Source organism: Gallus gallus, chromosome 26 (assembly GCF_016699485.2).
Source record: "Gallus gallus isolate bGalGal1 chromosome 26, bGalGal1.mat.broiler.GRCg7b, whole genome shotgun sequence".
NCBI classification, from domain to species: Eukaryota; Metazoa; Chordata; class Aves; order Galliformes; family Phasianidae; genus Gallus; species Gallus gallus.
In genome coordinates, this window is record NC_052557.1 from 4,793,727 (window position 1) to 4,814,064 (window position 20,338).

At 48.0% G+C, this 20,338-nt stretch overlaps 1 protein-coding gene and 1 long non-coding RNA gene across 4 annotated transcripts in view; one reads left to right on the top strand and one right to left on the bottom strand.

Moving 5' to 3' along the window:
• LOC107055180 overlaps positions 1-20,338 on the top strand; it is a 67,362-nt gene that overhangs the window by 14,109 nt on the left and 32,915 nt on the right. The window contains exon 4 of the long non-coding RNA XR_001470193.4: positions 12,983-13,099. This is a non-coding gene — a long non-coding RNA (uncharacterized LOC107055180). The remainder of the gene's footprint in view (positions 1-12,982; positions 13,100-20,338) is intronic.
• Positions 1,801-8,172, bottom strand: TREMB2 (triggering receptor expressed on myeloid cells B2). 3 transcript variants are annotated; one of them, NM_001389326.2, is made up of 9 exons: positions 8,034-8,172; positions 7,489-7,824; positions 6,839-7,165; positions 5,486-5,821; positions 4,836-5,162; positions 3,826-3,901; positions 3,203-3,306; positions 2,727-2,776; positions 1,801-2,287 (listed from the first exon to the last, which is right to left on the bottom strand). In NM_001389326.2, the coding sequence occupies exons 1-9, from the start codon at positions 8,074-8,076 to the stop codon at positions 2,081-2,083; spliced, it is 1,806 nt and encodes a 601-aa protein (NP_001376255.2). In that variant the 5' UTR covers positions 8,077-8,172; the 3' UTR covers positions 1,801-2,080. The 3 variants fall into 3 exon arrangements, with proteins under 3 accessions (NP_001376255.2, NP_001074339.2, NP_001074337.2); NM_001080870.2 differs by lacking the exons at positions 4,836-5,162; positions 5,486-5,821; NM_001080868.2 differs by lacking the exons at positions 4,836-5,162; positions 5,486-5,821; positions 6,839-7,165 and having other exon boundaries at positions 1,804-2,287; positions 8,034-8,158.

Below are 20,338 nucleotides of genomic sequence, written 5' to 3' on the forward strand. Positions count from 1 at the left end.
TTGTGTCCTGCATGTTGAGCAATTTGCCAGGGATGGGCATTTCTCTCACTGGCTGAAAATTCAGGCATCAGCTTTGCCCACTCACAGCCACGATTCAGTCTAGACAGCCTGAAAGAGAGCATCATGTGATGGCCTCCAGGATCATTAGCAAACTGATGGGCTGCCCTTTTTAATTTGTTGGATTCGTTTACTTGGAGATCTTCCATGCAAATGCTGATAAAACCTTGCTTATCTTACAGAAACAGGCAGATAAACCTGCAGATCTGTCTGTTAATAAATGTGCCTTGTTTTTTTAATTAGTGTTTAAGAAAATGGTACCTAAAAATTCTCTGTGGGGCTTACTAACTTCCATTTTTGTTATTTCTTGCACCAATAAGCTCAGGTCTGGATTCTGTTTCGTGAGAAGCAACTGTGATCCTGAAAATGTATTAGGCCTATAATGTATAGGCCTCTTTAATCTGCTGCCTGTCTGCAGAGCTTGGTGCAGGTGAGTAAGTGCCAGGGCTTTTATTTGGTGCCAGGGTGAGTAGACTGGGGAGTACAGCATAGTGCCTCAGGGACACAGAGCTATATCTCAGTCTGGCTAGATAGTTGATTCAGAGATGTCTTTTGGAAGGCTAGAGAGCAAGTGTATTCAGAGTACGTTTCCTAGTTTATGGTGGAGTTATTCAGGATAGCAGGGGGCTGGTTAGGTCCCTGCCAGTCCAGTGTTCTTTGGCAACCCTTGGAAGTTGCCAGCCTGCATCAGAGCTGCACCAGTGATTTGTAAATATATTACATATCCAATTCACTTGGGCAATTATATCTGTAAATAATCTACTCTTGAATTACCAGCATTTCCTTTCTCTTGTATCACCTGATGTTGAAAACAGCCATCCTGTGCTCATGCTTCTTCCTCTATGGTCTTTGCAATACTTCCTGAAACTTTGCTAAGCTTGTCATAGAATCTTAGAACAGCCTGGGTTGGAGGGGACCTGAAGGATCATCTAATTCCAACCCCCTACCATGGGCAGGATTGCTAATTTCTTGCTGTCAATTTCTTCTGTAAGTTTTTTGCTCTGTGCTGCTGTCTGTATGGACTTTCCTCATGTCTGGCTCAGGGCTCACCCGTGCAGTTGGCAGATGGCAAATTCTGTTCAAAAGCACCCCAGTGCCCTATCCATTCCTTGGGTGTGGTGCCACATGTTCCCTTTCTTCCTTTCTCCAGAAACACTCATTTTTTGTTGTCTCTGCTTGTCTCTGTTTCACACTGCTTTGGTTCAAGCAGCCAGTTTGAGTGTTCTTGAGTAACAGGTGTAAGAGAGCAAGCCAGAAGCCAGAAGCTTTTGAACAGAATGAGAGTCTCTGATTAGGAGGTCTTTAAGGGATGGGGCACTCTGCACTCCATTAAAATACATCTGTGCTTGCACTCAGTAGTGACCTCACCTTCATTCCCTCCTACACCTAAATCCAGTACACATGCCCTTTCTCTCAACTAATGGATGGGCATTTAGCTTTAGTTTGAAAGCCTCTTTCCATCTTATTTCTTACCTAAGCAGGCTGAGAAACGTATGGATTTACATAAAGTATCAAAAACTGTATGCATTGTGGATGTGCACCACTGCTGTTTTGTTGTTAGAAGACTTTCTGGTGCTCAGGTTCTTACAGCAGAACTTGCGCAACTTGCAGTGCAGCGTTTCAGCTTGTTGCAGTATGCTCGAGCTACCTGCCTTCAGGCAGATGCTGGTTCTGCTTATTCCTAGAACCCAGTGCTCATATCCCCCACCCATAACACGGCAAATGAACCCAGTGGCAGCAAGGTGAGAGTCCTCCACACCTGCCTCTCCCAGAGAGGCTACATTTTAATAGAATCAAAAAAGCAAATGTGCAGTCCATCCTGAGAGTTACCAAGCACCTCTCTGACCTAAGCAGATCTGCACACTTGTGACAGATTTCTAATAGGAGGGAGGTCTTAAAAAGCATAGGCAATGTAAATGTGACAGCAAAACCTTAATTATTTCCCCAGTGTCCGTGTACTATTCTCCACTTCCACCTTATATTGCAGTCCTCCCATGTCTGGATTGTTTTAGGATTCTCTGCTTCATCCTTTGTCATTCTTTGGTAACTGCTTGTGTGTAATGATAGCATATTCCACATTTTCATCTTCGGGTTTCCTGGGAGCCTGACTTGGTTCAACATTACAGTAGAGAGGTTCATCAGAGCTGAGTCGGGGTTTAAAGTCCAGGGTAATGTAATTTAGGTCTCTGCTGTCATCTGTAGTTCTTCCCATGTTTTCAGTGCTCTCAAGCTATAAAAAGGAAGAGCAAACAGTAGTCAGCATCATTCAGTGCCAAGACACAGCTGTTATCAAAGGAACAAGATTCTTCCAGGAGAAGTGTGAAAAGTCACCTCTGGTCATGGCAGAGGAAGAAGTAACAGAAAGCCCATTCTTTCATCTTCTCTCCTTGAGACAAGCTATGGTTTCATCTTCTAACCTTTCTTTCTAGTCTTTCAGTCATTTCTCAGAGATTACTAGAATTTTCTCAACCTTGGGTTGGTTTTTGTTTATTTTTTCCAGTGGAGTTTTCCTTCCACTGCCCCCACATTCCTTTCTGTGGTGATATTACATACTACTTCCCCTCACACTCAAAACCAAAAATGGCTCTTCATCATGTGGGTCAGCCAGCTCCTCACAGGCTATTGGTAATGGATTCAGGTACCAAATAGAAATCAGTCGTATTCCTTACCTGTGCTGGGCTCTCTGGTTTGTCATAGATGTCCTCTGCTTGTCTATTACCTTTGGAAAGAGCCAGAGTCAGAGTTTTTAGAAGCAGAGAAGCCCATATCAATGCCTGGGCGTTGGCTGTGCCAGGAGTTCTGGGGAGGGCTTTGGGATTGCCCAGTGATGGAAGTGATGGGTGTGCCAATGGGACCCATCTATCCTGAGTCTGGTGAACGTGTTTCTCCCAGTTTAATTCTCTAAAATGTTAGGAGGTGTTTTGTGCGGAGTCTTGGGGAACATGGGTTTGATTTACTGGGAGATCACAGCAAGGAGCCTGCCTTTGAGGCTTCCCAGTCTGCACCTATGTTATCTTCCCCAGAGTACTGTGAATTGGGAATAATCTTATTTGAAGTGGAAAAATGATCACTAGAAAAGGCCCCATCTAGAATCACAGAATAGAAATCACCCCTCACAGTACAGAAATCACCCATTTCCACATACCTCCTGTCTTCAGCTTCTTGCGCTGCCTGATGCACAGTGCTGTTGTGATGGTGAATGCCAGGATGAGCAGGATACACAGAACCACAGAGATTGTGATGGTGTTCCTTTGCAGGAAGAGCAAGGAAGTTACCCACGCTAGTTACCAATAGCTAGCAGAGCCCATTACAAAATAGTGACCAAAAAAGGGGGCAGGAATAGCTTTTATACACTAGGAAGGAGGGGATTGGAACTAGCTGATCTTCAAGGTTCTTTCCAACCTAAGCTATTCTATGATTCTAGTCTCCATGTTTTTAAAACAAAACACGATTCAAAGTTCAGAGCACAATTCCAGGCCCTCAGGAGCAGGTACTGCTTCTGCCTCCTGAGTTTTCCTGCACCTGACACACTGGGAGTTGATGTATATTGTGTTCTTAAGTGCTGCTGCAGTGTTCATGACAGAAAGTACAAAGGGAAAGAGAACATTAAAAAAAAATCCTGGTAAATAGAAGGAAAAGATAGCAGCTAAGGAGTATTTTGCTGTTAACTATTCATCAGTACCCTGCATACCCCAGAGAGATGGGCATGAACAGGACATCAGTAACTACTGTCTGTGCAAAAACTCAGCAAGTTTCTTTAGCCCTTACCGTGGTTGTGTGCTGTTGCCAGAAGAGTTTTTCTGACTTGAGCTTGTAGTAACTGACAAAGTTGTTGCAGCTGGTACTGCAATCACAAACATGAATAGGAGAATAATTACTGGGCTGTTTTGCCATTACCGTCTAAACTTCCCAGCCATGCTACCACAGATATAAGTCTCTGTGCACCAACACAAAGTGCCCAGGGTGTAACTTGTGTCACCAGGACCTGCTGGGAGCAAGCAAAGCAATGTAAGGATAAAAAGGTAGAAGGAAGAGGGAAGGAGCTTAAGAGGAGCCCTGCTTTCCATGCCAACCTGGTATGTAGCAGAAGTACTGTAAGTGCAGTTAGAAATGCTGAGCTGTCTGCTCTGGGCAGCTGAGTTGCTATATCCTTGCAGTGATGCTCTACCAGATTCATGACAGAGCACAGCATGGCACTGGTTTGCCGGACTCAAGTGCCTAAATATTATCACTTAATAAGAGAATGCTGAAAGAGGTAAAACATCTGTAAAATATGGGTCTAAATCTGTGTTTCAACCAAATGTGAAGGTCGTAACAGCTTTTGAAAGCCAAGGGATGAGTTGTTGTAAAGGAACAGAAGTAGTATCATGAGCATGGGTGATAGGAACATATGGCCGAAGCTTATTTAAAATACAAGAGAAGTGGCACAGTTCATCTGTGTGGTTCAGGTCAGATTCCTGCTGCTCTTCCATAACAAAGTGTCTCTGAGAAAGGAAAATCATGTAGGGCTTGGGTATAGAAAAACATCCTAATGTACCCCACTGGAAGATGCACTAAGTTGGACAGCAGAGAAGCTAAAGGGGAGAATAGGAAAGTGGATCTGGAATCTACAACCAGCCATGTTTTCATAGAGGTCAGTACTTCTCAGTGGCTCTGGGAGCCCCAGGGTTGGCTCTGCAGGGAGTGATGTGAGTGCTGGGCTCCTTCTTGCTGGGGCATAGGGGAGAAGGGAGACTGAGCCAGGGAGGTGAGGCCAAAATCTGCCAACAGGTACTCACTCTTGTCCACAGAGAGCCTGACCTCCATTATCCGGATGAATGCAGGGCGTTGATTGGGGTTGTACAGTGCACACCAGTACACACCAGAGTCCTGTACCTGCAGCTTGTCCATGGTGATGGTAACAGTCCTTGTCCGGGTATCATCCTGGATTGAGCTGCTTTTGTTCCGGGCTCCATTACTGCCCCATTTAGGAGAGTAAACTGTGCTCACTACTAGTGAACACTGAGCCTGACCTTGTCGGCACCAGGCTTTTCTTCCCCAGCTGTAGCCCAGGGCCCCGTACGGGCACTGCACGGAGAGGCTGTCCAGCTCCCACTTGTGTAACTCTGCAAAGAGCATATTGGTGGCTGAGCGCGAGTGGTGGGCATGAGGGCATCCTGCTCCTGGCCTGAGCTGGCACCTGGGCTGGGACCAGCCATCAGCCAGGGCAGGGGGCTTTGGGCAGGGCAGGGCAGAGCTGGGTGCCCCCAGGGCAGTGGGCTCTGAGGGGCTCCTTCACAGCATGCACTGTGAGAGGGGCAGGCGGTGGGTGAGGGTAGGAGGCTGAGGGTGCAGGGGGTTGAGGGAAGGCAGAAGGATGGAGTGGGACAGCAGCAGTGTTGTCCTCTGACAGAATGTGGGTTTGTGTGTGGAAAAAAGTAGTACTCACCCTTGTAAACATTCAGCGAGATGGTCTTTAATGGAACATAGTTGCTGCTATACACACAGGAATATATCCCTGAGTCCTCTGCCTGGAGGTCAGACATGGTGATGGACACAGTCCTGTTGTCATCCTGTATTGTAAGGTGGCCCTGCCTGGCCCTGTCTGAATATATATACTGCATTGAGGCAAGTGTCCATGCTACAAGCTGACATCGTGCGTTTCTCATGCGGCACCAGGCTTTCAGTTGCTCATTTTCAGGCTGTGTTGTGTAAGGACACTGGATAGAGAACGTGCTTCCTTCCTGTTGGCTTATCTCAGCTTCGGCTGTTTGGGCTGGGAGACCTGCAAGTATGTGGTCTGATGAGTCACAGGGAAGCAGATGTAGGGCTGCTCCAGACATGTAGACAAATGACCTCTGAGCTTCCTTCCCTCTTGGATGCTTGCAGCTTCAGGAACCCCATGAACCACAAATCAGTCCCCTTCTACACTGACATGCTTGGAAATGTGAAACTTGGGTTCTGTTAGGAAATGTTGAGATTTGAACAGTGACTGCGGCTGTGCTATAAAAATTTGTGTCTTTGGTTTAGAATTTGCTACGTGCAGTTGCTGGAGGCGTTTTCCTTTCAAGCGTTAATGTAACTGTGTTTGGCACAGTGTTGGAAGATGCCCAGCAGCACAGCCCATTGTTACTGCCCCGTATTGCAAGGGAATGAGGAACAGCCCCCCAGCTTTTCATGGCAGCCTGCAGCTCCTATGAGCCACATCCTCTAAGGACATCTGATGATTCCAAGGTGTGAGGCTCTGCTGTGTGCAGGCTGCCCAGGCTCCCCATGGGGTTTGTACACTAGAACCATGGGATCTTAGGAAAAGAGCAGGTGGGAGCATCTCAGCATGCCTGGACATTGAAACTTACTAAACATGACAATAATAGAATATCTAGAAGGACGATATTTTTATATATCTGTAAGTATGGGATTCAACCAAAATGGAGTGCAAGACCAGAGCAAGAACAATGTTTGGCAGTAAGGGAAGTCTGCAGCAGGAGCCCAGTGTGGGTAACCAAGTGGGGAAGAGGGAAAGCTGCTTCTGGAGCACCTGGGTCAGCCCAGCTGGAAGAATTGCGCTGAGTGCCCGACTGCGGGAGCTTCTGAGAGCCTCCCCTGCAGCATGAAAGGCTATGGCTTTGGCTCTGCAGTGCTCCAAGGCAGCCACCACTGTGTCCACCAAACAGACAAACATGCAGAGAGACATGGGTAGGTGCTGTACATGGACAGTGCTGGGCTCCTTCTTGCTGGGGCATAGGGGAGAAGGGAGACTGAGCCAGGGAGGTGAGGCCAAAATCTGCCAACAGGTACTCACTCTTGTCCACAGAGAGCCTGACCTCCATTATCCGGATGAATGCAGGGCGTTGATTGGGGTTGTACAGTGCACACCAGTACACACCAGAGTCCTGTACCTGCAGCTTGTCCATGGTGATGGTAACAGTCCTTGTCCGGGTATCATCCTGGATTGAGCTGCTTTTGTTCCGGGCTCCATTGCTGCCCCATGTGGAAGGGTAAACTGTGCTCACTACTAGTGAACACTGAGCCTGACCTTGTCGGCACCAGGCTTTTCTTCCCCAGCTGTAGCCCAGGGCCCCGTACGGGCACTGCACGGAGAGGCTGTCCAGCTCCCACTTGTGTAACTCTGCAAAGAGCATATTGGTGGCTGAGCGTGAGTGGTGGGCATGAGGGCATCCTGCTCCTGGCCTGAGCTGGCACCTGGGCTGGGACCAGCCATCAGCCAGGGCAGGGGGCTTTGGGCAGGGCAGGGCAGAGCTGGGTGCCCCCAGGGCAGTGGGCTCTGAGGGGCTCCTTCACAGCATGCACTGTGAGAGGGGCAGGCGGTGGGTGAGGGTAGGAGGCTGAGGGTGCGGGGGGTTGAGGGAAGGCAGAAGGATGGAGCGGGACAGCAGCAGTGTTGTCCTCTGACAGAATGTGGGTTTGTGTGGGGAAAAAAGTAGTACTCACCCTTGTAAACATTCAGCGAGATGGTCTTTAATGGAACATAGTTGTTGCTATACACACAGGAATATATCCCTGAGTCCTCTGCCTGGAGGTCAGACATGGTGATAGATACAGTCCTGTTGTAATCCTTTATTGTAATGTGGCCCTGCATGGCCCTGTCTGAATACCTATACTGCACTGAGTCAAGCGTCAGCACTTCAAGCTGACATCGTTCATTTCTCATGCGGCACCAGGCTTTCAGTTGCTCGTTTTCAGGCTGTGTTGTGTAAGGACACTGGATAGAGAACGTGCTTCCTTCCTGTTGGCTCATCTCAGCTTCAGGCGTTTCGGCTTGGAGACCTGCAAGTATATGGTCTGATGAGGCTACAGCTCTGCACGCACAGAACGGCTTCAGCTGGAAGCATTGAGGAGCCTGGTGTGGGAAGGTGAGAGCTGGGGCTGCTGCCCCTGGCCTGCCCTGCACTGCCCTCCCCTGCCCTTCCTCTGCACTGCAGTACTGGGAAAGGTGTCCCATGGGAAGCCCCTGGCATGCCCAGCCCTTCTCTTACCTGTACAGCAGAGTAGCAACAGGAGGGTGACTCTCAGCTCCATGCTGTCCTCAGGCACAGGGCAGGGGCATTGCTGGGGGCTGCCTGACCTGCCCCTTCCAAAGCGTCTGCCTCGTGAGCCGTCCTTCCTCCCACTGACACTGCTCGAGGAAGTGCCTGAGGTCTTGTCTTCCCTCAGAAATCTTTCACCATATTTTGCAACGAAACTGATACCGAGATTATTTCAGGGTTCATTTGGGGAAGTGGCTGTGGGCAGAGCTCAGCCCGTCCTGAAAGGAGAGGCTCTTTGCTGTGCTTGCTCGGCTATTGTCCCCGCTCTGCTCTCACACTGGTGGCAGTGGAGCACTCTTAGCGTTCCAAGGTGTAGGAGATGAATCATGTCCTTGGCCTTGGCCCATCCCTGTCCAAAAAGTCTCCTCCAAGCCATGGTGGCAGTGAGGGCAGGACTGTATGTGCAGCCTTATAAGCCTTTCTCTTCCTACATGTCAAATAACAGTTCCTTTCCCTTCCCCCTGCTTACCACTTAGCAGTCTTAAGAAATAGCTTTTCTTTGTGGCATAATGTCACAACTTTGGAGTCACTTTTTTTGTGAAGGATTTTCTCACATTTTGCAACAGATAATGTTTTCCTCTTCCTCATTTGTTTTCCTGATAAACAAAGGAGATTCTCTTGTCCCTTGGGGAAGAAGCAGATAGTGCATGGCAGAACCTGCTGTTTTCCACCCTTGGTGTTCTGACTGGCCCACACTGCCCTGTTTACCTGGTGGCTCACCTGTTTTATTTCTGCTTCTTACTGACAGTTCTTTCATTGGAGTTAAAGCGAGTCTTTAGAAAAGGAGGATAGAAGATTGTTTGCCATTCACCTGCAAGTAAAATACATTCAGTAAGGACTGAACTTCTTTGGTGACAGGAGACAAAGTGAAACTGTCTCGACAGGCAAGTGTGCAGCTGCTGAGGTGGTGTTGGCACTGATGTCTCTATAGGCACAGCTGAAGTGATTTTAAGTACAGGAGAAACAATAGAAATATTGAAATGAGAGGTTCAGAGCAGCTCATGACGTGGCTGACTCTTAGCTGACTGTGAAAACTGACAGCTAAACATAGCCTCCTGGCTGTGTTTATGATTCCCAGTATCATTCACGAATTGAAGATGAGCACACCAGTACTCCTGCATTGTACAGAATCTCAGACAAATGCAGAAGGAACACTGTGGCCAAGATCCCCTTGCCTCTTGCACTGTTGCACATCTTACCTGAAATACAGAAGAGGAGAAGCAGGAGAAATCATGACTGTGCCTGTTCTGGAGCCAAGAGGAAAGGCAATGCTAAAGGAAGATCAGGAGAACAGCAGGTATCTTCTCTCTGCACCCTTCTGTCCCACACTGGCACTGTGGAGAAAGTGGCTGAGCTTTGTGGCCACCAACTTGGCTTAGCATAGAAATCCTACAGTTTAAAAACCAAATTCATGCATGAGTGATTAAACTGTCCGTGTCAACAGAAATTGGCCAGTTCAGAAGACACAGAGGCATGAATTATGAATTAGACAGAATCCAGGGACCTCCCCTTGAAATTGTTGTGCCTTTCTCTGCCCTTCAAGACAGTGACAATAAAGAAGCAAAGCGGCAGTAAATTCCTCTGCCTTTCCGCTGCCAGCAGATGTGCTCACAGCGGTCTCCCCTGGGCCAGTGCCTACCTGCTTTGCTCCATCAGAGCAGTGAGAAAGACTGTTCCGACACCCTGGCTGCAAATAATTTTCAATTATATGAATAAGCAGCTTATTAACAATACATTCCAGCTAATCATTTTGTGCTAAGATATCTTCACGTTGTCTTTTCCCCAAATCCCTCTCTCATCAGGCACTTGATGCTGAATAACAAGAAGGGGGAATGCAGTGGTTCTCTTATGAACAAATCTCAAGAGTCTGCAATTAGTTCAGTTTCTGCAACTGGTTGCCAACAAACTGAGCGGAGAGCTGTGCTGCAGTGCTGCAGGAAAGGAGGAGGCATCACATCTGTGTTAGCTGTGCCCGTTGGAGGCTGAGACTTGGAGCAGGGAGTTCTCTGGAGCAGGACAGGTCAGGAAGAGGTGTCTGTGTAAGACTCAGTGGGTTGGAGCAGCCAGGAAGTGATGAAGTTGGTCCCCTTGATGCATCTCCGTCAGAGGATCAATGTGGATTTTAATTATAGCATTGCAGTAAATGAGATGAATGCGATCTCTGGAGATCACTTAGCCTACCCCAGTGACACACACTGTAGGATCAACTCCTCCTGTGTCATTTCTGGAGATCAGCTTAACTAGTTGAGGTTGCAGCATTCTTCTGGTGACTTACTGCATTGCTGCACCATCCTGATTTGAAAGATTTCCTAAAGCTCCCTGCTATTTGAGTGCCTCTCTCCCTTTTGTATCTGCTGAGAACACAGAGAGCAGATGATTCCCTTTCTCTTGCTCCGTGTGCAAGGGCTCCTGCCTTGCCTCCCCTCAGTCTGTCACTCAGCACTAACCATCCCCAATCCCTTTAATTTTCACTCCTGAGCTGTGTTTCTGACAGCTTGAATCATTTTTGTTCTCTGAACTCTCCCATCAATCCGCCTCTTCTCTGCCAATCCGCCTGGCATCCCTGGGGCCCCCTGAAGTTCCTCCAGACCTTTTGCATCCAATCAAGGACGCAGCCTTGTAGTTGTTGCCTTCCCCACAAACTCTGCCTTCCTGCTCACTTGCTCCCGATGCTGTGAAACCCACGGCAGCCCCGAAGATGCAGCAGTGCCGGCGGGGCCGCTAGAGGGCAGAGGGCGATCAGGAATGGGGCACGGGGCTCCGGGCACTGCCCCGAGCCGAGCTGCCGGCCCGCACCCAGTATATATTGCCGGGAGCGGAATGGAAATGAACTGCCCTGCTCAGCGAGAGGTCTGTGCCGGGCTGGCACAACGCTGGCAGTGGGCAGGTGCCTGTGCACAAAGAGAGTTTGGGGAGTCATAGAATTATGGAATCACAGTTGGAAGAGGCTCACAAGGATCAAAGAGATCACAAGAAGACAACCAAGGAGTCTCCTCTTCCTAAAATTGTAAACAGGCTGCAGGCCCAGGTTTGTTTCTGTGAGACCTGCCAGGCTCTTTCTGGGGACACATCGCTAGCAGGGAAACACAAATGCATCCTTGATCCTCGTCCGAGCCTGATGCTCTGCAGGGATGCAAGGCAGCAGGGATTGATGCTGAATAATTCTGGGAAAAGAGGCTGCTGGGATAAGGAAGAAGATAGGCTCCTAGGGGGTGACCCAGGGAAACAGAAGCCGCAGCAGTAGCCAGAGCCTGGCTGGGGAGGAACCAGGCAGAGCCAGGATGGCTGTGTGTGAAGGGGCTGCAGGGTGCGGGACAGGCACTCTGTGTGCAGGACGTGGGCTCAGTGCAGCTCTGAAGGAGAAGAGGCCCCACAGCAGCAGCTTAGCGAGAGGCCTGGTGTTTGGTCTGTTCCACATCAATGGGGCGTCCAGCTGTGGCTGAGGATGAAAGCAAGCGAGAGAGAGAGGATTAAAGGCTCCCAGGGTCTCCTCTAACCCGCCTAAGACTCACTGAGAGGGCAGTGTGCGGCTTCAGGAAGGCTTCTTCATATGGAAAATATTATGTGAGGGAGAGAAAGCGAGGGGGAAGGGAAGAGGGAGAGTTCTGTCCAGAGCTCTGGGGGGGAACGGATCACAAAAGCACTTTGGAGCCTCCGACCCGGCCCAAGGAGAAAGCAAAGCTCCACCGTAACCTCAGAGTGCAGCGGGGCATGGGTAGTGGGTTTAGGAGACCTGTGGGCAGGAGAGAAGTCTGAATGTGCAGAGAGAGAGAGAAAAAAAGGAAAGGATGAAAGAAGAGGGGAAGGGGAGAAAGGATAGAGAGAAATTGGGGAGGAAAGAGAAGGCTGGCAAAAAGGAGGAGAAAGGAGAGCTGGGGGGGGGCTTGGGGAGGAGGTGGTGAAAAGTGGGATGAGGGACATGGAGAAGGGAGGTGGTGAAAGGCCGGCTGTCTGCTCCATTGTGTTGTTAACCAGGTCGCCAGGTGGAAGCCCCCGCACTCCTGGCCCTTTTCCTTCCCCCACCAAACTTCTCCCAGGAATGCCTGTGATGGGGAACAAATTGCTAACAGAAGTGAGACATTTTGCACCAAACGCAAGCAAGTTTCCAGTGAAAGGTTTCCTGTCAGCGGGTTGGGAGTGGAGGGTGTGGAGCCTTTCTGCCTGCTCTGGCAGAGTAATCCTGCAAGTTAACACGAAGCACTGGTTACAGTGCAGGATAAAGGACCTGAGGCCGGGCTTTCCTGCCTTCTGTTTTGGCTGCTGCCATTTGGCTGCTTTCATCCTCCGTTATTTTCTGCTTTGCCCCTGTGTGGCATTTGCGGCCTCATTAGCTGCTCCTCTACTCCCCCTGGCCACCCCCCACCGGTGAGATCTCCCGAGAATTCACAGGCTTCCACTCCACTTTCCTCCTTGATTTATACTGTTGAACTGAATGACCTTCGCTGACCTCATTTTCATGACAGTGTGAGCACACACATCAGCGCCCGGCGAATGGCAGCGATCCTCCCTCCCTTGCAGTCCTGCCCTCTGAGCTGCAAGGACACTGGTGCTCCAGGTTGCACGTGGGGTAGGTTTGGTGTGTGCCTGTGTGCTGCACAAGCACGGTGCCTGTTGCCTGAATCTGCAGTACTGTCTTGCACGCTAAAGCCCATAAACATGGAAGGTGCTAGCTGCAAAACACTGCTGTATGTATCTTTGCTCATATGGACAATGTTTAACTGAACTGGTGTGCATGCAAAAGCAGTATGCAGAAAAATACTCCCGTGTATTTTCACTCTCTGTACAGACAGCCAGAAGTTTTCCCTCTTCCATTATCTACATGTCAAGGGAGCCCTCAGATATATATGGCATCTCCCTGTGAGAAATGCACACCAATCATGTCTCTCCTTTTTATCTAGGTTGCTGTGTTCTTGGTCATCGCTGCAGTAGCTGAAAAATTGCTAGATGGGCCAGACAACCCAAAACACAGAGCTGAGAGACGTGCTTTAACAGCCTGTTCTGGACTAGCTTGCAAGGTGAGGGAACTTCTATTAGTACCAACATTGTGGTGCCTTGTGACTTTTGCTTGAAGAAGTGGATTTTAACTGGAGGGAGATAACTTCTCCCTAGGAGATACACCTGAGTCTCTGCTCCTGGTTCTCAGGAAGTTTGCCTAAAGTTCCTGAAGATAAAAAGAGCAGCTAACTGAGAAGTGCTGCTGGGTTTTGGAACAGCACTTCGGCTCCAAGCCAGTTTGCCATACCTGAGCTTACACCACCCAGCTTCCACTCTGGCATCCCAAAGCTGACTGTCTTCCACCCTCTTTCTAAATAGTTGGCAAAGCGGCCTTGCCCCCTTCCCTAGCCCAGCGGTACATAAATCCCTTTGTCCCTTAGCCTGGAAATCTGCCTTCCTGTCCCTCCCTTCCCTGCCTTCCTGGGAAGTCAGTGTGGATATGGTGCTGCTGGCTTGCCTGTCTGAGCTGCTTAGTTAAGAATAATAAACAAACTCCTAAATGGAAGGATATTCTTTAAACCTGCCTTGTGTTGCCTGCCAGGGAATGCAGGCAGCAAAGCCCACCTCCTGTCCCCCTCCAGCCTGAGCTCCAGGCTCTCCTGAAACCTGATCTCCTTTGCTTTGGAGCTGCACCATGGCCTCTGTGTGCACCTTCCCCCCTGACCCTGTCTGGATTCTCCTGTCCTTTTCCTGACACACACCCAACAAGCACATGCTCCTTGCTCAGACACACACATAACTGAAGGGCACACAGTGACGCTGCCACAGCAAAGGTGCACAGTGCCCACAGCACTGTAGGCATGGGGTTGATTTACACACTAGTCCACACATCCATTCAAATAGGTTTGCAAAAACGCTACTAAAAGTGATGCAAACACTCTCTATGCCTACGACTAGAGGCTGTTTGTTCCCTTGGGAAACCCACCTAGGCACTGTACACAGATCAGAGGTAGGAGGACTCTGGAAAGTGCACAGACACATGCAAGCAGTGCCCCCACAGTTCCACATGTGAAAAGCAACATGACACCAGATGTGCAATGACATGGCAGCCTCAAATCACAACCAAAAACACAGCAAAGCATATCTTATAGCAGGCATGCTGATAAAATTGGCCAGCATGTGCCCTGATTTCTTCACGCTCACTTTCTTTTGTGGAGGTGCCTGTCTGTTTCCCTATTATTCCCACTTATCTTTCCTACATGTGCACTCTACCTTCACTCCTGTGCATCCCAGCTTTCTTATAGACTGCATTCTCCCATTCCCTGGATGTTTTGCTCTTACCAGGACATGCCACCACTACCACACCCTTTCCACATGCCTTTCTATATGCCCTGTCCAGTGGGTTTATACACCTTTGTCCTTGCACACCTTTGAAATGCAAACCTTCCTGTACACATCTGTTTTGCTTTGATACCCTCCCTTCTCCAACACAGGTGTGTCTTTCCCCATCTCATGTTGCTCATGTGCCTTGTTGAGGCAGACAGGCATCTTCTGCTGCTTGCTCTCCCACTTGCAGCCCACACAGCTTTCCAGCTTTCCTTCACTGTGGCCCATTTTCCTCATGCCAGCATTCACAGCTAGCAGGAAGAGGATGTCAGTTAGAAGCTAAGCAGTCCCTGGGACCCTCTGGCCCTGCCACACTTTTCAATCCACTTCTAATTTTTCTCCTTCTCTTTTCAGAATTTATTGTTTTCAGCTCTCCTCCTCCTCAGTGCCTGCTAAAGGCAACTTGACTCCTCGCCTCTTCTCGTTGTTTTCATCTTGAGAGAAAGGGAAAAACCCATTTTGCTCTTTCCCCAGCTCCAATTCCCCTTCCACCCCCACAGCCTCCCACCCCCCTTCCCAGCCCTGAAACCTTTTCCTGATGGTGTTGCTGTAACTGTTCAATTAAACGAGCAATTACAAAATCAATCAAACCAAAACGTGTGCTGTGCGCTGAGGGGGACCGACTGCAGAGTGGGGACGTCACCTGAGCCTGTCCCAGCCTGAAGGCAGCTCAGCTCGCAGCTCAGCTGAAATTGTCTCATTTGATGGTGAGACATTGCTCTGAGGACATGCACTCTGCTTCTGTGGAGCTATGCTCTGCTGTGTAAAACCAGCACCACTAGCTTCACACCACCTGCAAATTTTCCCGTGTTAGGAAAAATTCTAGCAAAGCTCTTGCCATGGCCTTTGGTTTCAATTGGCCAGTAAGGGGTGTGCCAGTTGGAAGTGGGCTTTAAGGCTGTTCAGATTGGAATGGCTTCTGCAGCAATAGGAAGGAGGGAAAGTGATGTGGAGAAAATGGTAAACCCAAGTACAGGTCCTGTGTAATTTCATCAGGTTATGCCTGGTGGCTTCCTCTCTTCTTTTGTGCTTACGTTGCTGCTCCTGCTACGCATGTAACACATCAAATCTGTGTGTGCCAAGGCTTTTTGCCTGTTTTCTCACCAGGTGACACTCACGCTGTCTTCCTTTCCACTATCTGCATCTCCTCAGAACAACATCCATGATTTTCACTGCAGGAATTCCCTTTGGACACCTGTGGCACTCTGGGTGCTGTCATCAGCAAACAGCCAGACTTTGCCTGACACAAAAGTCACAAATCCTTCCAAAACGAATGCAAACAAGAAAAGATGAATTGGAGAACAGGTTGGGTTAAGGGGAAAATGTGCAAAGCAGATGAGTTTTGGTTCATATGTGGACAGAATCATGGCAGCTTTCCAGTGGCATGAGGAAACCAGCTTTAGCATACAGTATTTAGAAGGAGATCCTGATCCTGCTCACAGGTACACCAGGGGCACTCCATCACCATCTCACCCTTTATCAGCTGATGCAAGTTTTCAGAGAATTTGGGACCAGAGCTTGGTGGAAAGGACTGAGAAGGCTTTATTTTCATATGAGCAACGAGCAAGAAAGGAATGCCCTCTGAAAAAGCCCTTTGTCTTCAGATAGTCCATTTGAGCTGTCAGGAGGACATCTCCATCTTGCTGGTGGCTCCTGGTCCTGCTCTTAGAGAAAGACCTCCCTCTAGATTTAAGGGAGGTAGGACTGGAGCTATTTAATGAGGCACACTTATCCCAGACTTGACCCTGATTTTGCACAGTCAGAAGAGCAGCATCACAAAGGCTTATCATTCCTTTAAGAGCAGAAATTTGGCGAGTTTCCTAGGGCAGGAGTCCAGTTTGGCTTAATTTTCAGTGAGTAATGCTTAAAGCTTGGTCACCCTGCAGGTCCTATGGAAACACAGGATTGTGTTGACATATTTCCTAATGCAGTCTACTCCATCAGGTAATACATAAGTCTTAAAATTTGCAAGGATGCTTCACTAAGGTTTCCCACTCTCATTTTTTTTAGTTGAATCACACCATGATATTCTGGAATTTTATATATATTAAAATATGGAAGATAAGTACCAATACACAGCTGCTGCTTTACCCCATTCCAAAGTTCCCTGTGTCTGTTTCAGTATTCAGTGCTGTTCTAAGACTCATATGTATCACCAACCATGTGGAAATGACAGGTTGAAGAGGGCTGGAACAGAGAATAAATTGGCAGAGGGAGCAGCGGAGGTGGGCTGACTTTCTTTTGCCACCTATCTTGCTGGTTCCATGTTGTGATTGTATTGATACCACTTGGGGTGTATTTATTGGGTATGCCAAGGATGCCTACAGTCTGTGGTCCTAGTGTTTGTGTAAATCATATTCAATAATTGATAACACGCAGCCGCCAGGCTTCCCCTCCTACAAAGTTCTGTATAAAGCACTTCCCCCTACATTTTTCTTATGCTGTCTTCTGGTCCCTCTGTGTCAGAGATGCAGTGCAGTGATGACATCATGACCAGAGGAGACCCCGGACACAGCTTGGAGAGCTGGAATTTCCACAAAAGTAGAAAATGCTAAAATTCTCAATAAACAAACAAAAAATGAAAAGGAAAATACTGCTTTGGACATTTCCATCTCAAAAGATGAAGAAAAGATAGAGCCCTACAGCTCAGGCTCTGAGCTTCCCCACGTCCAAAACCCCAGCAAAGGAAACCTGAATGTGCAGTGTTCCTCACCCAGGCTGCTCCCCCATCGCAGCAATCCTGTACCCTCAGGCTCCACTGCAAGGCAAGAAACCAGGCAGGTCCCTGATGGAGCTGTTTTGGTCAGAAGTTCTTTGGTTCAAGTCAATGAAATCATTCTGTTTTGCCCAAGTGAAATGGCTGCTCCCTATGGGAAACTCCCACCCATCCATGCACCCAGAGGGTTGTGTCTTGGTCTCCTATCTCCTAGAGGACGGTCCCTGCTGATTTTGGCTGTAGATTCAAGCTGGCTCTGCCCTGGGCTCATGCTGGCTGCCTGCAGTCACATGTATGAAAGAGGCTGGCCTGTGTCCCCAGCAGAACTGCTGGCCAAGCTGCACATGGGCAGCAGCAGGTTACACATTGCTGGTGGGAGTGAGGGAACCCACCTGGCTCCTCGGCGGACAAACCCCTATAGGAAATAAAGGCTTCAGCTGCTCCTGTTTGTGGTGATGTTTGCTGGAGCTCCATGGAGGTGGGTTAACGGACCTGAACACACAGTGGGGAAACTACAAGGAACCATCTCCTGTCTCTAAGGACTTGCTCCTTAGAGCAAGACTGGCAGCAAGAGGACTACCAGGGAAATTCAGCCCCTGCTCAGGGGAACGCATTGCCTGCTCAGGCAGAAGCGGCTCTCATGCCTGCAGATCCCAGTCTGACATCTCTCACCCTGTGCAGGTGCTCCTGAGCAGATGCTGCTGCAGCACAACTCTGGGCTGCGGTTCGGGGTGACACATCGTGCTCATGCCAGGCGGTGGCACCGTGCAGAAGCCTTCGGTCCCATCCAGCTGTCTGTTTGCCATCTATATTTGGTAAAAAAATGCTTGGGAGTTGTTTGTTTGTGGCTCCTTGGAAACCCCCCTTAAGAAATGGCTTCTTTTGTTTGGTTACTTGGGAAAAAAGTATTTTCCCCTCCTCCTTTTCACTATTTTGAAACATTGAAAAAGCAAAGCTTTAAAGAGCCCGGAGTATCAAGGACAGTCTGACAGCAGCAGCCTGCGGCTCCCCGCGTGGCTCAGAGCTCGCCGTGGTCCTCCTCTCTCGCAGGCACTCTGCTCCACCTTCGTGTACATTCTGACAATGAAAACACATCTGAACGTCCTCAAAGTTTCTCTTTCCACTGCAAAAGGGGATTTATTCTCTCTCTCTCTTTTTCTTTTTAATCAGAATTAATGTGATTCTAATGTGTTCCTTTTGATCTTCAGGGGATTTTTTTTATACTGATGATCCCTAATTTTGAAATGATTTTTTTTTTTAATTGTTTTAAAAAGCTGCAGTGAAGGGGGAAAAAAAAAACCCATCCTACATCTCTGGCACATCTTTAACCTTTAAGTACCTCCAGAAAAAAAAAAATATTTAAAATATATTATACATTTTTAAACAGGGTGCTTTTGACAGGTCAGTTTCAAACCTCTCTCTCTTCTCTTGCGCTGTGTTGGAATAAGACAATTTTGCGGCTTGGATTTTTTTGACAGTTAAATTGCAATGTAGGCAGAGGGTGGAATAGGGATCCTGTCTCTTTAACTCTCTAACTAGACAAAGACTTTTCCCCTTTGAGAGCTGAGCCCGGGATCAGAACTGTCAGATGATCTCGTAGCACTTGGGAGAGTTTGCAAAGTCATAATTATATCTTTTAACCTGTCTTGCTCTTTGCAAAAGAAAGGTCCTATTATATTGAAATGAGATTATTAGCCATCAAATACTTTCTTTCTTGGGATTCTTCTTCTTTAAAAAAAATTCAAATACCTTAACTACTTCGCAATTGAATTTTTATAAGATTTACTTTTCACTAAATAAATGTTCTGTAGCAGCTATTTTTTTTTAAGTATTTTTAAAAGGGTGTTTTCAATATGCAGATGCAAAAAAAAAAAAAATCAGACTCAGTGTCTGAAATGTCACCTGTGTAATTAAAGGAAGGTAAAGTTTCCGAGCTCGGTGCAGTTTTATTCCCTGGCTTAGCTGGTGAGCCGTGCTGTTCGAAACCCTTCTGCTCATTTCATTGCCAAAAATATTTCTTCCCGAAACCCAACAATTTTCAACCTTCCATTTTTTTGTTTCTTGTGCGTCCCTTCTTCCTCCAAGTAGAAAAAAAAAAAAGATCCCAAATAACTGGAGAGGTTAACAAAAAAATCTGCTAAAATCGCTGCACTGCTTTGTCCATGTGTGCTTCACCAAAGGCAGTAATTGCATCAAAGCAATGGGTAACACCAGAAAGGTCAATAATATGGTACCACATTGAAGAAAGAGCCCCTCAAACCAGCCCAGTTGAGAACCAATTGGCACAGGTTGCACAAACCATAAACACTTAGCACGTGTTTGGGTATCCAGCTAAGCTGGGGTTTAAATGAATATAAGGGAGCTACACGAGTGATCTGGGCCTGATCTGCAGAGCTCTGAAGTCAGGGGAGGATCCTTCCAACTGCTGCAGCACCTTCGGATGGCGCAGCCCTTTGTAGGCAGCAGCTGGCCAGTGTGACTGAGTGGTGAGAGCGCTGTCATTCAGATGGTGTCAGCCTTTCCATTATCAGCCCTCTTTCAGAGGTGGGTTACCTCTTGACCATAACCATTCATTCTGAGATTAAATTCAGCGTGTTGCGATCTAACAAAGGGATTGTTCTTTGCACGGTCAGAACTCCCCATTAAACTCAGGATGCCAAGAGGTCACAACTGGTTTACATTATTAAGGGTTTCGATGCATTGGAATTTTTAAAAATGCTCTGTGGGTACACAGGACCAGTCCTGCAGCACTCTCACCCACATCACACTCACTTCACAGTGTGACTAGTTGAAGACAGTGGGGACTGTTGCCACAAATAGAGTTATTTGTAGATGCTTGTGTTTGCCAGCACCACAGTCTGGTATTCGTTCAGTGCAGACCTTCAGGAACATCCTCAGTTGCGTGCTGTCAGAATGCATGTGCGTTTTCTATTGACTGTATGCCTCGGATTCTTATTCCAGAAACTAAGAATAAAGGCCAGGCCATTATTTAATACACATTTCCTCAACCTTCCAGAAAAGATGTCTCGGTCATAATGAAAACCAGAAGACTGACAGATCAAAAGAACCTCCCTGATGTTAAATAAGGCCCCGATTCTGAGTAAGACCCATCTGGGGAAAGTTTCTTCATGAAGAACCCCAGGACAGGAAAATAAGGAAATTCATTGAGCTGCTCTTTATATAAACCTAAGCACCTGCTGAATGTTAAGCACGTGTT

Excerpts from the sequence above, each read along its gene's own strand:
- TREMB2 (NM_001389326.2), bottom strand. The coding sequence starts at position 8,076 with ATGGAGCTGAGAGTCACCCTCCTGTTGCTACTCTGCTGTACAG. Across the intron at positions 5,822-6,838 it reads CAGGCTCTCTGTGGACAAGA|GTCTCCCAGCCCAAACAGCC; the intron begins GTGAGTACCTGT and ends ACATACTTGCAG. Across the intron at positions 5,163-5,485 it reads CTCGCTGAATGTTTACAAGG|AGTTACACAAGTGGGAGCTG; the intron begins GTGAGTACTACT and ends TGCTCTTTGCAG.